We start from the raw sequence: 17318 nt of genomic DNA on the forward strand, positions 1-17318 counted from the left end.
GAAAAACATACTGAGACTGAGAGTAATTGTTTAGTCATGAGAATAAAAAATTTATAAGTGCACTCACTTCATGGGTAACAATCTTTGTCAAGCATGGAAATATTTTTATGGTTAACTGCTTTATAAGATTTATTACTGCAATTTTTTTAATGGACTTTCTGAAAGGTTTAAATTATTATGGACTTTTTTAATATTTTTCTGGCGTGTTTTTACACGGAAAAAAAATCTTTTCTTAAAACTGCTGTAAAAACGAAAATAATTTTGGGGTTTTCCGCAATTACTGATATAATTAAATTAATAAGATTAAGTTTTTTAATTTATATCTTCTATTATATGAAATTAAAATTAGAATATATTTACTTAACATATGTATTATTTTATATTAATTATCGCTAAATACCTAATTAAAAAATAATATTCTACATATTTTTTTATTCAAAAACAGTATTTGTTTTTGCAAAGTAGCGATGGAGAATAAAAAACAAAATTTGAAATTTTTCATTTTATTCATTTCTAACATAGAAGTGAACTAAAAATAAAACTAAATCTTTAATAATTGTCCATTATGTCAGAAAATATTCGGCGAAATTACTGTATTATTACGGTAATTATTTGGAATTTTTTGGGTAAAATTTGGGCATTAATGCGGTAATTGTATAGTATATTTTTGGTAACTGTACAGAATAAGTGCAGTATATATACTGGATAACTACAGTATAAAAACTGGCCAAAACAACTATAGTTTAACCGCATTATTACCGAATTATAACGGTAAATATACGGCATGAGCATAAATGCCGAAAAATTACGGTATTTTTACGGCATTATCAAAACCGCGAGGGTAACGAGCCTCATTTCATTTAAATGAATTGTTTTCTCAGTGTGCACAAAATTAAAACAAAAACTCATTCTTCTATATTTAAATGACAGATTAAACCTAATTACTTATTTAATTTAACAATTAAAACAATTCTTAGCTTCAAGCTTACTAGCAGCGATGGATCGCACAGCATCTCCATGCGTTGATTTCTTCCAATACGCGTGTGGAACCTGGAACCGGTTGCACATAATTCCGGAGGACAGAAGTTCCATCAATACTTTTGAAGTGCTTTCAGATCAATTGAAAGTAATATTAAAGCGAGTTCTGGAGGAGCCTCCAAATAAACAAGACAACAGCGCGACTTTAAAAGCGAAGACATTCTACAAGTCCTGCATGGACATCCGTGGGTACAATCAGCGTCATTGTTACCGACCTCTCTTTGGTTCGTGCTAAAAGAAGCCATTTTGTTTAACATTGCAGCTCAGATACGACATATTGGCGACGCACCGCTCAAAGAAACTCTGAGGAACCTCGGCGGGTGGCCAGTTGTCGAAGGAACCAATTGGGAACCTCCGAAAAATTTGTCGATTGAAATTTTACTTGGACGCATACGCGGTGAATTTAATGAAGGCGTTTTAGTTGAACATTGGGTGGGACCTGATGATAAAAATTCTTCGGCCAACATCCTCCAGGTGCGACGGCAAAGTAAGACCGTAGTGGGTGACTTAAGGTTTTCCTCACAACGAGCTTTTTTAATAATATATTCAATTTTTTTCGTTAGAAATTTGGGTAGATTGTTGATTTTTATTGCACACCTTTACTCAGTTTTTTTTTTTGTAGATTTTTTGGTAAGAGAAAATTAATGAGATGGATAAGATGTCTGAGATATTAAGAAGATAACGCGTGCCTAAAGGTAAAAGGGCGTATAACAATTTATGCGTCCTTTTACCTTTGCAAAGGTAAAAGGGCGCATATTTTTTTTTATTGCCAATCGAATAGTAGACACATTCTACGCTTAAAATTGAAAAAAAAAATTAGGAAAACGGTTGACCCTAAAGGCCATACCTAAGTGCTCAACAATTCACTTATTTTTTAAGCTCTTCCAGCTCAAAAATACAATTTTTGTGTAATTTTGAGCTCTCCAAGCTCAAATAAATCGCTGTTCTGTGCTTTTGAGCTCTTCGAGCTCAAAAGGCTAATGCAAGTTTTATAGAACACTGTTTTTTGAATGTTCAAACCGCAGTAACTTTTGAATGAATTAACCGATTTTCTCGCGGTTTACGGCATTCAACGCAGTTTTTTGAGTTATTTAACAAATCTTCAAGCGTAAACTAGTCAGACTAAAAATTTTTTAGAAATTCTGAAAAAAACCTTTTTTTTCAATTTTTTTCAACAACGATATCTCACGAACAAATCAACCGATTTTGACCGGGCTGATGGCAATCGACGTGCTTTTTTGAGGTTAAGAGCTCATTAGTTTTTGGAATTGAACGGTTAAGCCGTTTGAAAGATATTTAAAAAAAACGAATTTTTGGAAATTTTATTTTTGAGATTTCTCAAAATTGATCGACTCAAATTCTCTAAATAATTACCGCAGAAATAGTCGAGATCAACAAAACGTCGAGATCTGATGAAAACTCGATTTTCGAAAGACGGGATGAAAACAATAACTTCCCGATTTTTGAAAATTTTCAATTTTCTTAGCGGGAAGTTAAAAATTGCAAGGGTAAAAGGGCGTCTGTCTTTAATTATACGCCCTTTTACTTTTAAGAATTCGAAATTTTGGTGATCTAAAGGTGAAAGGGCGTATAATTTTTTTTCGGCTAGTTTACAAAAGAACGTATTCGTAGTTTAAAAATGTGAAAAAAAAACTTTCTGTGGTAGGAGCGGCGTAAAACCTCAATTATACAATTTTTGAAAATTAAAAAAGAAAATATATCCAAAAAACAATAAATTACGCGTGATTATTTTTTCGCTTTTTATTTTAAGAAATAGTTATTATAAAATTTGGATTCTGGATTGTTAATCATGATAAAACAGCTGTTGTGTGAACGGCGCCACACTGATAAAAGGATTTCTTAGCATTTAAGAAGATTTCTTTGTATTTAAGAAATCATTTCTTAAACATCATTTATTAGCATTTAAAAAATATTTATTAGTATTTAAGAAATATTTCTTTGTATTTAAGAAATATTTCTTAATATTTAAGAAATATTTCTTTGTATTTAAGAAATATTTTTTGAATACTAAGAAATGATGTTTAAGAAATGATTTCTTAAATACAAAGAAATCTTTTTAAATACTAAGAAATCCTTCTATCAGTGAAGTAGTTATATTTAATAGAGGGATTAAGGCGAGAAATTTTAAAATATTTCAATGTTATCTGTCATTGTGATTTTTTTTATTACTTAATTTTTACGTTATTTGTTTTTGATTGATTTATTTTCTATTTGTTTATATCTTCACTTTGTATATGAGGCTGTTATTTTAGTATAACTTATCTTGTGAAACTATTATTTAACATTTGGTATCAAAACTACAATTTTTTTTATGCTCCCTTTTACCTTTAAGTAGTACTTTCTTTTCTTAAAGCTGAAAGAGCGTATGTCTTGAGATACGCTTTTGTAGCTTTAGGATACCAACTTTTTTTTTTCACAGATTTTTACGTTTCAGAGAATTTCAAACTGAATGGCAAAAATAAATTTTTTATACGCCCTTTCAGCACAAATCCCTATTAACCCGTAGATATACGCCCTTTTATCTTTAGGCACGTGATAAATTAGTGTAGAAAATTACCTGTAGACTGCTCTATTTTAAAATATAGTTACTAATATTCTTTAGATTTTTTCAAGTTTGCCAATTAAGGAAATCTACGCGAAGTAGTCAAATTTTTTAAACTTCCTGAAAATTTGTAAATTCAGTCTATGTAGCCTAATAATTAATAAATAATTGAGGTTATAATTGAGGATGGTTTTACTTGTATCACTGTAGAGTGTTTTACAAGGGAGGGTGGGGAATTATTGTCACTCCACTTTTTTCTCCGCAATATAATCTCTCAACCCCGTCATTATAACTCTCAACCACTTTTTCGTCCCCACCCCCCTGCATGTCGGGATTTTTTCTTTCATGCCCGACACACATGTGCTGCGACTGTGGCCGACTTACGCGTTATAATCAGTACCTGCATTTGCATTACGGTCTTAAATAGTATGGAGGTACTTCTATAATGACATTTTACCTCCATAACTATATGGGAAAACCACAGAAAACCCGACCGGTACAGAGGCTGGCAATGAAACGCACATATTCTTAGTTTATATAATCATTGAAAAATATTGGTGCGCGCCGGAATCGAACCCTGGTCCCACTCTTTCGAAATGCAGGTACCGAGCCGATTAGGCTATTGCCAACCTTTAATAATTAATAAAAAAATTAAAAAACAGTAGATTTTCGGGATATTTAATCAAATAATTAGATTTGAAATTTGTAGTTTATACATGTAAAATGGAGATTCCGCCAGCCGTGTATTTGGTTAAGAATTTAATGCAATTAACGATTTTAAAAAAATTTTATTTTCATTGAATTTGATTGAAAAAATAATAAGCTAAAGATTAAAACAATAAAAAAAAAGCTTTCCGAACGTATTACGGAGATATTTTATATTTTTTATGAAAAATCACTTGGAACTTGCGTTCTTTAAAGTTTTGTATTTGACTTGGCAACACCGCTTGCGCATTTACCCAAAGCATAAGTAACCGCGGTTTTTTAAATGCTAGAACATCTTAGTCATTTCAGTTAGACAGTAAACATAAATAAATTAGAAGATTAGGGACACTCTTTTTGTGTTGTCAAGTGTATACCGGTAATTCAGAGTGCTAGATTTTTTTTTAATCAATTAAATGTTAATAATTATTCAATGAGTAAATTTATCGAAAATTTCCTCAAAAATGTTATTAATTAATTTAAAAATTAATTTTAAGATAACAAAAGTATTTATACGTATTATTTTTTTATAGACATTCTTTACACTAAAAGAGTACTTGGATCTCCTTAAGGAAGTTCGAGAGTAACTAATGAATCAAAATAGTGTTAAAATTTTTTTTTAATTTTAGTTTTCCCAATATTCATCAAAATTCTTTATTTTAATTTAAAGTAATTTAAACAATTTAATAATTGATGATTTTTACTTATTTAATAAAGTAAAGTAATAAAATGAATTTGGTATTTATTACGATTTTACTGTTTGAAATGGTAATTTTTAGCAGTTAATCATTACTTATTATAAATCGACTGTTATTTATTACAGTTTACTTTTTTCCGTGTACAAATCGATGTTTACCACTGCAAAATTTTGAAACAATTCTACACAGAAAGAAAAATTTCTTGACTGGAGAATAAAATTCTTGGCTCAAGAAAATTTTCGGCAGCCTGAAGGAAGACCGAAGTTGTGTTGGCCGAAGTTAAAATTTTTCTTTAAATTTTATTCTTGGTGGAAGTCATTTTTTCTTAATTAAAATTATCATAAATACTTAAGGAAGTTCGAGCGTAACTAATGAGTCAAAATAATGTTAAAATTTTTTTAAATTTTGGTCTTCCCAATATTCGTCAAAATTCTTTATTTTAATTTAAAATAATTTAAACAATTTAATAATTGATGATTTTTACTTATTTAATAAAGTAAAGTAATAAAATGACTTTGGTATTTATTACTTGCCGGAATAAATAAACAGATTTGGCAATAGCGTGCTTGATTATACCCATAACAGAGACGTGGATGAGTGTGTGAGTTAAATATTTCTCTCTCTGTAACTATATTTCTATCCTTTTGTTTTTTCTTAGCTGTTGACGCGATGTTGTCAAATCTTTATTCGAATAAATGGCTGACGATAAACCAGTTACAAACATAAAATTTGACTTTAAATATTTCAAAAATTATATCGGTAATGTATTATTATTAAATTGTTTTTATATTTTGCAATAATCCAAGTTTCTTGTGTAAAGTTTTTTATCCGTTAAAGTTGGGAGGTTAATATTGAAAAAAATAATTAAAGTCTCGACAAAACGTTTGTCCGCCATAAGAGCCCGTGTATAAGGAGATAAAATATGTGATTTTTAAAATTTAATATCTAAGTAACTAAACGGTGAATCTTTTTTAAATTTTGGGATTAGATAAATTACTTATTTATTTATACGTATACTTAATTTCAAAGCTGAAAGTTGGAAATTATTTTTAATATTAGATTCGCTCGAACCTCCTTAAGGAAGTAATGAGTCAAAATAGTATTAAATTGTTTTTTAAACTTTAGTCTTCCCAATATCCGTCAAAATTCTTTATTTTAATTTAAAATAATTTAAACAATTTAATAATTGATGATTTTTACTTATTTAATAAAGTAAAGTAATAAAATGACTTTGGTATTTATTACTTGCCGGAATAAATGAACAGATTTGGCAATAGCGCACTTGATTATACCCATAACTGAGACGTGGATGATTGTGTGAGTTAAACATTTCTCTCTCTGTAACTATATTTCTATCCTTTTGTTTTTTCTCAGCTGTTGACGCGATGTTGTCAAATCTTTATTCAAATAAATGGCTGACGATAAACCAGTTACAAACATAAAATTTGACTTTAAATATTTCAAAAATTATATCGGTAATGTATTATTATTAAATTGTTTTTATATTTTGCAATAATCCAAGTTTCTTGTGTAAAGTTTTTTATCCGTTAAAGTTGGGAGGTTAATATTGAAAAAAATAATTAAAGTCTCGACAAAACGTTTGTCCGCCATAAGAGCCCGTGTATAAGGAGATAAAATATGTGATTTTAAAAATTTAATATCTAAGTAACTAAACGGTGAATCTTTTTTAAAATTTGGGATTAGATAAATTACTATTTATTTATACGTATACTTAATTTCAAAGCTCAAAGTTGGAAATTATTTTTAACATTAGATTCGCTCGAACCTCCTTAAGGAAGTAATGAGTCAAAATAGTGTTAAATTGTTTTTTAAACTTTAGTCTTCCCAATATCCGTCAAAATTCTTTATTTTAATTTAAAATAATTTAAACAATTTAATAATTGATAATTTTCACTTATTCAATAAAGTAAAGTAATAAAATGACTTTGGTAGTTATCACTTGCCGGAATAAATAAACAGATTTGGCAATAGCGCGCTTGATTACACCCATAACTGAGACGTGGATGAGTGTGTGAGAAACATTTGTCTCTCTGTAACTATATTTCTATCCTTTTGTTTTTTCTTATCTGTTGACGCGATGTTGTCAAATCTTTATTCGAATAAATGGCTGACGATAAACCAGTTACAAACATAAAATTTGACTTTAAATATTTCAAAAATTATATCGATAATGTATTATTATTAAATTGTTTTTATATTTTGCAATAATCCAAGTTTCTTGTGTATAGTTTTTTATCCGTTAAAGTTGGGAGGTTAATATTGAAAAAAATAATTAAAGTCTCGACAAACCGTTTGTCCGCCATAAGAGCCCGTGTATAAGGATATAAAATATGTGATTTTTAAAATTTAATATCTAAGTAACTAAACGGTGAATCTTTTTTAAAATTTGGGATTAGATAAATTACTATTTATTTATACGTATACTTAATTTCAAAGCTCAAAGTGGGAAATTATTTTTTACATTAGATTCGCTCGAACTTCCTTAAGACGTCCTTACAGAGAATCCCATGTTTATCAAATATACAAAATATATAAAAAATTCATGTAGGTACTCAAATTAAAGGCCTTGGCGAGGGTATGAAAATGTCAATAATTAATAAATAAATAAATAATTAAATAAATGACACCGTATCTTGTTAACTAATGATATTTTCAAAGTTATAAATTCATCTCGATAACACACTTATCAAGACCTTTCGTTTGAGTACTCACATGAATTTTTTATATATTTGATATATATCTCAATTATCATATACTGTATATATAAAATTTTACACTAAAAAAAAAAAAAAAAAATAAACAAGTTAAAATTGATTTAAAAGGATTTTTATTTAAATTTCAAGTCATCAGTAAGTTTCATATTCGGCCGTGGAAACAACGGACTATATTTACAAATTTAGACTTCTAGACAAAAATTTCAAAATCACACTAGTCGATAATAATCAAAGTTGGAAATTATTTTTTACATTAGATTTGCTCGAACCTTCTTACAAAAGAAATTTAAATTTTAGAATTTAAATTTCAAAGTTTTCTAGTTGTTTTTTTTTTTCAAGGTTTGGTAAAATGTTTTCTTTTTTTGAATTTAGTAGATATTTTTTAGTGTCCTTATTTAAAGATTTATTCATTGAAGGTAGAGGTGTGCATTTTTAGATTTTGAATTTTATTATTTAAAATAATTGGTAGTATTTTTAATAAAATATTATTAATAAATATAATTAATAATTAAAATAAAATTCTAAAATAATTTACAGTTGGATCAAATGCAATTGGCCTTGCCAAGCCGAGATTACTACTTGAAATCAAATAGTAAATCAGAATTACGAGCGTATCACCGTTATATGACAAATGTGTCAGTTTTACTGGGAGCGGATCCAGAAAAAGCGGCTGAAGAGTTTGAAAGAGTTATTCTTTTTGAAAAGCAGCTTGCCAACGTATGCATTTAATACTATTTAATATTTAATATTTAATTATTATTATTATTACTTGTATTAATTAATATTAGTCGGAGCGATACTGTAAATTGAATAGCAAATACAGAGTTAAATTGAAGCGATATGCGAGTGATTTAATGGATATCAACGATATTTAATACTTGAGTAAGCCGAATGAAACTAATTGAATTTTAATTAAATTTCAGGCGTCACTGCCAGAAGCAGATAGACATGACACATCCGCAATTTATCGGAAATTAACGTTGCGTGAGTTACAACGTGAGGTCCCTCAGTTAAACTGGAGAGATTATCTTCAGACATTTTTGAGTACCTCAATTACTGAAGATGAACCGGTTGTTGTTTATGCATTGCCATATTTCATTAAAATGGGTCGAATTATTGAACAGACTGATAAAAGGTTTTTTGATTTTTTTATAAAACTATTTTTAACTTGGGGCGAAAATAAAACTTACTATTGATTTAAAATTTAAGGCATCATGAGTGTAATGTCAAAATGAGCTTATATCTTTGATAATATCAGTTTTATTCGTTAATTATTGACATTTTTGAAGATATAAGCTCATTCTGATGTTACAATTATCAAGACCTTTCATTTGAGTACCCACATGCATTTTTGATATATTTCATATATTTGATATATATGATATTAATGAAATATATAAAATATATGAAAAATTGATGTGGGTACTCAAATGAAAGGTCTTGATGAGTGTAGTAGTGAGATGAGCTTATATCTCAAAAAATATCATCTGTTGACGAAATACAATGTAATTTCTTAATTCTTGACATTTTTTAAGATTTAAGCTCATTTTAGTGTTACTCTCATCAAGACTTCTCATTTGAATACCCACATCAATTTTTTATATATTATATATATTTGATATATATGATATTTGTAAAATATATAAAATATATGAAAAATTCATGTGGGTACTCAAATAAAAGGTCTCGATGAGTGTAACATCAGGATGAGCTTGTATCTTAAAAAATGTCATCAGCTAACGAAATATAATGTAATTTCTTAATTATTGACACTTTCAAAGATATAAGCTCATTTTGATGTAATTCTCATCAAGACTTCTCATTTGAATACCCACATCAATTTTTTATATATTTGACATATATGATATATGTAAAATATATAAAATATATGAAAAATTCATGTGGGTACTCAAATAAAAGGTCTTCATGAGTGTAGTAGCCAGACGAGTTTATATCTTTAAAAATATTATCAGTTGACAAAATACAATGTAATTTCTCAATTATTAATATTTTTAAAGATATAAGCTCATTTTAATCTTACTCTCGTCGAGACCTTTCATTTGAATACCCACATCAATTTTTTATATATTACATATATTTGATGTATATGATATTTGTAAAATATATAAAATATATGAAAAATTCATGTGGGTACTCAAATGAAAGGTCTTGATGAGAGTAATAACAAGATGAGCTTATATCTCAAAAAATACCATCAGTTAACAAAATACAATGTAATTTCTTAATTCTTGATATTTTTGAGTATATAAGCTCATTCCGATGTTACTCTCATGGAGAGCTTTCATTTGAGTACCTACATCAATTTTTTGCATATTTCATATCTTTGATATATATGATATATGTGAAATATATGAAAAACTGATGTGGGTACTTAAATGAAAGGTCTCGATGAGTGTAACATCGAAATGAGCTTATACCTCAAAAAATATCATCAGTTGACAAAATACAATGCTATTTCTTAATTCTTGACATTTTTTAAGATATAAGTTCATTCCGATGTTACATTTATCAAGACCTTTCATTTGAGTACCCACATGATTTTTTCATATATTTCATATATTTGATATATATGATATTTATAAAATATATAAAATATATGAAAAATTCATGTGGGTACTCAAATGAAAGGTCTCGATGAGTGTAACATCGAAATGAGCTTATACCTCAAAAAATATCATCAGTTGACAAAATACAATGTTATTTCTTAATTCTTGACATTTTTTAAGATATAAGTTCATTCCGATGTTACATTTATCAAGACCTTTCATTTGAGTACCCACATGCATTTTTTCATATATTTCATATATTTGATATATATGATATTTATGAAATATATAAAATATATGAAAAATTCATGTGGGTACTCAAATGAAAGGTCTCGATGAGTGTAACATCGAAATGAGCTTATACCTCAAAAAATATCATCAGTTGACAAAATACAATGTTATTTCTTAATTCTTGACATTTTTTAAGATATAAGTTCATTCCGATGTTACATTTATCAAGACCTTTCATTTGAGTACCCACATGCATTTTTTCATATATTTCATATATTTGATATATATGATATTTATGAAATATATAAAATATATGAAAAATTCATGTGGGTACTCAAATGAAAGGTCTCGATGAGTGTAACATCGAAATGAGCTTATACCTCAAAAAATATCATCAGTTGACAAAATACAATGTTATTTCTTAATTCTTGACATTTTTTAAGATATAAGTTCATTCCGATGTTACATTTATCAAGACCTTTCATTTGAGTACCCACATGCATTTTTTCATATATTTCATATATTTGATATATATGATATTTATGAAATATATAAAATATATGAAAAATTCATGTGGGTACTCAAATGAAAGGTCTCGATGAGTGTAACATCAAGATGAGCTTATATCTTAAAAAACATTATTAGATAACAAGATGTAATGCTATTTCTCAATTATTGAAATTTTTAAAGATATTAGTTTATTTTGATGGTGAAATATATTTAATATAAAATAAATTTATGTGAGTACGCTTATAAGAAAAATAGACTAGTAGGTTACGATACGATTCGATAAACCATTTGATTGTTTATAGCAAATTCAAGGCAGCTGAGTTATAAAAGTTAAAAAATAAAAGCAATTTAAGTTAGAAAAAGTCGAGATCTAAAGCAAAATCATCGATATAACTTCAAAGGAAAGTTAGACAGAAATTTTCAATGTCTTTGCAAACTTCTCAATAGATCTTTATCAAGTTGATAGTTTCGACATGTAAAACAGTTTCAGAATACGCGATAAATTTAGTAATTTGAAATGCTTCCTTGATGTACAAGTTCACCAACAAGAGAAATATAGTGAACTTTGACGGTTCGCTTAGTTGAATCTCCAAAAAGGGACACTATCGGAGAAATCAATAATTTTCTAAATTTCTTAATCGATTTGATTCAAAGAAAAGTTAGACAAATCAAGTCAAAACTAAGTTTTATTTCCGATTCAGGAATTATAAGATACAATTTTTCAATCTATTATTATTATTATTTATTTATTTATTTATCTATCTAAAATAATTAATTTAGTAATTATAATTATCATTTTTTTAGAATTATCCATAATTATATCATATGGCGATTTGTAATGTCAATAATGCCACATATGATTGATGAATATCAACAAAAGCGAGTTGAATTTCGGAAAATACTTTTGGGAATATTAAGCGAAAGGAATCGTTGGTCACAATGCGTTGAATGGACTAATAAGAAACTTGGAATGGCAGTAGGCGCACTTTTTATTCGTGATAATTTTAATCACGAAAGTAAGGTGACTATTAAACGAAAATATCGTGTTTTAATGAAAAAAAATTTTTTTCCTTATTTTTTGAGTAAATTTCTAAATTTTCATTTTTTTCTGAATTGATTGAAGCAAAAAAATAAAAATTTAATTTAATTTGTTAAATTGTACAATAAGAATAAGAAGAAACAAAATTGAGGAGTACTTTGATTTAGGAGACTGCATTGGAGATGATACGCACTATTAGAGAAGCATTCAACGAACTTCTCAATGAAAATCACTGGATGAATGAAGAAACAAGGGCTGTTGCTAAAAGCAAAGCTGATTCCATGAATGAACGGATTGGCTATCCGGAATTTCTGAAAGACCCTGTTGAACTTTCTAAGGAATATATTTCGGTAATTTTATAATAATAATTATTATTGTTGTTATTATTTTTTTAATAGTATTTTCAATTGAAATTAAACTTTAATAATTTGCACCAAATCATACTCTTCAAAATTAGAGCTTTTAAATTTTTATTTAAAAATTTGAAATTTTTGTAAGAACTTTAAATTTTTGTAAAAATTTGAATTTTTTAAATAAAACTTGAAATTTTTGTAAAAGTTTGAAATTTTGAAATTTTTAAATAAAATGTCAGACTTTTAAATAAAGTTTGAAATTTTTGTAAAAATTCTGAAATTTTTGTAAAAGTTTGAAGTTTTTGTAAAAATTCTGATAATTTTGTAAGAATTCTGAAATTTTTGCCCAATTTTAAAATTTTTAAATAAAATTTCAGATTTTTAAATAAAATTTAAAATTTTTGTAAAAATTCTGAAAATTTTGTAAAAATTTGAAATTTTTGTAAAAATTCTGAAATTTTTGTAAAAGTTTGAAATTTTTGTAAAAATTCTGAAATTTTTGTAAAAATTCTGAAATTCTTGTAAGAATTTCAAATTTTTGTCCAAATTTGAAATTTTTAAATCAAATTTTAAATTTTTAAATCAAATTTAAAATTTTTGTAAAAATTCTGAAATTTTTGTAAAAATTCTGAAAATTTTGTACGAATTCTGAAATTTTTGCCCAATTTTGAAATTTTTAAATAAAATTTCAGATTTTTAAATAAAGTTTGAAATTTTTGTAAAAATTCTGCAATTTTTGTAAAAATTCTGATAATTTTGTAAGAATTCTGAAATTTTTGCCCAATTTTGAAATTTTTAAATAAAATTTGAAATTTTTGTAAAAATTCTGAAATTTTTGTAAAAGTTTGAAATTTTTGTAAAAGTTTGAAATTTTTGTAAAAATTCTGAAATTCTTCTAAGAATTTCAAATTTTTAAATAAAATTTAAAATTTTCGTAAAAATTCTGAAAATTTTGTAAAAATTCTGAAAATATTGTAAAAATTTGAAAATTTTGTAAAAGTTTCAAATTTTTGTAAAAATTTTGAAAATTCCATAGTTTTAAATTTCAAATTTTAGCTAAAATAAATAATTTTTTTAAATAAAAAATTTTCATGCTAAAAAATAATATCCAATAAATGAAATTTTTCAGTTAAACATAACAGAAGATCGTTTTTTGGAAAACATATTATCAGTATTAAAACACGACGCCCGGCACAATTTGGAGCAACTTCGAAAGCCAGTTGACAAAGACAGGTGGTCGACAGAACCCGCTGTTGTTAATGCATTTTACAACCCAAATAAGAATGATATCGGTAATAATTAAACCACATATCTTCAAAACTTTAGTATGGTATATTACGTATCTAGACTAGTAAAATAAGAAAAATCTCAAATGACATGTAATTGTTGGCCAAAGCTGACAAGCATGTGATTTTAGACATTTCTTACTTTACTGTCTTACACTGAAAAAAAAAATTCTTGACTGGAGGGTTAATTTTCTTGGCTCAAAAAAATATTAAGCAAGATTGAAAATTTCTTGAATTAAGTCAAAATTTCTTGAGCCAAGAAAATTTTTTTTGCTCCAAAATAACTTTTGTCTTCCTTAAAATTTTCTTGGTGCAAGAAGTTTTTTTTCTGTGTAGGTATGTAATATACTATTTCTATAATAATAATCATTGAACCAAAAATTGATCATAAAATTGAATTTATTGTAATAAATTGAACCTTTTACAGTTTTTCCGGCGGGTATCCTTCAGCCATTATTCTACTCCCAACACTTTCCAAAATCATTGAATTACGGCGGGATCGGAGTTGTAATTGGCCATGAAATTACACATGGGTTTGACGACAAAGGTCGCCAATATGACAAAGATGGTAATATGATGCAATGGTGGAATAACGCAACTATAAAAGCTTTTAGGGAAAGAGCCCAATGTATAATTGACCAGTACGACCGCTACAAACTCAGAGATGTTAATCTCTTCGTTAATGGACGAATGACTCAGGGTGAAAATATTGCTGATAATGGCGGACTCAAGCAGTCATTTCGGGTATTAATTATTTCTTCTTTAAAAAAAAAATATGTTTCTTCTTTAAAAAAAAATTAAATTAATAAATTTTTCTATTTTTAGGCGTATAAAAAATGGGTTGCTACCCACGGCGAAGAGCCTCTTCTCCCGGGGATAGATTTGACGCATGATCAGTTATTTTTTCTGAACTATGCACAAATTTGGTGCGGATCTATGACACCAGAAGACGCTCTCACTAAAATACGCAGCAGTGTGCACTCACCTGGTCCATTCCGAGTCCTGGGTCCGCTTTCTAATAGCCAGGATTTCGCTAAGGCGTATAAATGTCCTCCAGGATCTCCAATGAATCCGACGCATAAGTGCAGCGTATGGTAAATATTAAGGCGTAATAAAAAATTTAACAAATTTGTTTTTTTTTTTTTTTTGTATATTTTATATATATGATAGTTATAAAATATGAAAAATACATGTAGGTATTCAAATGAAATATATCAATAAGTGTATCATCGGAATGAGCTTATATACTCAAAAATATGAATAATTAAGAAAAAACGTTATATCTTGTCACCTAATGATATTATTAAAAATATAAGCTCTTCTCGATAATATGCTCATCGAGACCTTTCATTGGAGTACTCACATCAATTTTTCATATATTTTATATATTTTACAAATATCATATACATAAAATATATAGAATATATGAAAAACTCATGTGGATACTCAAATAAGAGATCTTGATGAGTGTAACATCAGAATGAGCTTATATACTCAAAATTATAAAAAATTTAGAAATTACATCATGTTTTATCAACGGACGATATTTTTTAAGATGTAAGCTCATATTGGTACTACGCTCATTGAGACCTTTCATTTGAGTACCCACATCAATTTTTCATATATTTATATATTTCACAAATATCATATATATAAAATATATAAAAAAATTGATGTGGGTACTTAAATGAAAGGTCTCGATGAGTGTAACATCAGGATGAGCTTATATCTTTAAAATTGACAATAATTAAGAAATTACATTGTATTTTTTCGACTGATGATATTTTTAAAGATACAAGCTCATCTCAGTACTACGCTCATCGAGACCTTTCATTTGAGTACCTACATCAATTTTTCATATATTTCATATATTTATATATTTCACAAATATCATATATATATATATATATATATATATATATATATATAAAAATCCATGTGGGTACTCAAATGAAAGCTCTTGATGAGAGTAACATCAGAATAAACTTATATCTTTAAAATTGTCAATAATTAAGAAATTACTGTAAGACTCGAGGTTTATATTTTATATACCACTCATATTTATTAATACATCTACAAGTAATAACCCGACAATAACTACGGAATGAGACAGCTAATTAAAGCCAATATAATTAAGGGATGACAATGACTGGGTGGCGTTGTACTAGGACCCATCGCGTGAGGTCCTCATGAAGGGTGGCGTCGGAATGCCCCTAACAATCTCTCTCGTAGTCCTCTTAACCCTCGTTGAGTGGGGGCGAGTCTTGTCACGGGCTGGGGGTAAGACCTTACGTCACAGATCTCGGGCCTCACGATACTCGACAGCCTTCAGCCTCGGCAATAAGAATAGCGTTGCTTACATTACATTGTATTATTTCGACTGATGATATTTTTAAAGATACAAGCTCATTTCAGTACTAGGCTCATCGAGACCTTTCATTTGAGTACCCACATCAATTTTTCATATATTTATATATTTTTCACAAATATCATATATATATATATATATATATATATATATATACATATATATATACATATACATATATATATATATATACATATATATATATATATATATATATATATATATATATATATATATATATATATATATATATATATATAAAATATAAAAAAATTGATGTGGGTACTCAAATGAAAGGTCTCGTTGAATATAACATTTAAATGAGCTTATATCTTTAAAAATGTCAATAATTAAGAAATTACATTGTATTTTGTCAACTGATGATATTTTTAAAGATACAAGCTCATCTCAGTATTATGCCTATTGAGACCTTTAATTTGAGTACCCACATCAATTTTTCATATATTTATATATTTTTCACAAATATCATATATATATATATATATATATATATATATATATACATATATATACATATACATATATATATATATATATATATACATATATATATATATATATATATATATATATATATATATATATATATATATATATATATATAAAATATATAAAAAAATTGATGTGGGTACTCAAATGAAAGGTCTCGTTGAATATAACATTTAGATGAGCTTATATCTTTAAAAATGTCAATAATTAAGAAATTACATTGTATTTTGTCAAGTGATGATATTTTTAAAGATACAAGCTCATCTCAGTATTATGCCTATTGAGACCTTTAATTTGAGTACCCACATCAAATTTTCATATATTTATATATTTCACAAATATCATGTATGTAAAATATATAAAAAAATTGATGTAAGTACTCTAATGAAAGGTCTGTTTATTTTTCAGGTAATATAATTAAACAATCTATATATATTATAAAAAAAAAAAATATCAACATATCAAGAAGTTAAGGCGGTAACCATCAAGACAAAATAAAGAACCGACCTCTACATAAAATATACAAACTTATTATGGCTTTGTTTTGTTTTATATATTCAAAATCGTTATAGTTAAATAAATTAATGGCTTTAATCATCGTTACACTAAATAAAATATTAACTTATACGATAAGAAGAAATTAAATTAAAGTATGGTCCAAGATCGCGTGCTTCAACACAATCATGAAAAAAATAAAAAATATAAAAAAAAAAAAAAA

The 17318-nt window shown here is 27.0% G+C and overlaps 1 protein-coding gene across 3 annotated transcripts in view; it reads left to right on the plus strand.

Annotated features, from left to right (window-relative positions):
* LOC123270305 (neprilysin-1-like) overlaps positions 1-17318 on the plus strand; it is a 32823-nt gene extending 15505 nt beyond the window's left edge. The window contains exons 5-14 of one of the 3 annotated variants that reach the window (XM_044736299.1): positions 978-1223; positions 1301-1512; positions 8274-8453; positions 8660-8871; positions 11849-12065; positions 12251-12433; positions 13566-13728; positions 14150-14466; positions 14548-14816; positions 17009-17318. In XM_044736299.1, coding sequence (XP_044592234.1) covers positions 978-1223; positions 1301-1512; positions 8274-8453; positions 8660-8871; positions 11849-12065; positions 12251-12433; positions 13566-13728; positions 14150-14466; positions 14548-14816; positions 17009-17012 — 2003 coding nt within the window. In that variant the 3' untranslated portion in view covers positions 17013-17318. Of the gene's footprint in view, positions 1-977; positions 1224-1300; positions 1513-8273; positions 8454-8659; positions 8872-11848; positions 12066-12250; positions 12434-13565; positions 13729-14149; positions 14467-14547; positions 14821-17008 lie in introns of those variants that run through there. The other 2 variants (XM_044736302.1, XM_044736301.1) reach the window with 2 other exon arrangements.

This window comes from Cotesia glomerata, linkage group LG8 (assembly GCF_020080835.1).
Source record: "Cotesia glomerata isolate CgM1 linkage group LG8, MPM_Cglom_v2.3, whole genome shotgun sequence".
NCBI classification, from domain to species: Eukaryota; Metazoa; Arthropoda; class Insecta; order Hymenoptera; family Braconidae; genus Cotesia; species Cotesia glomerata.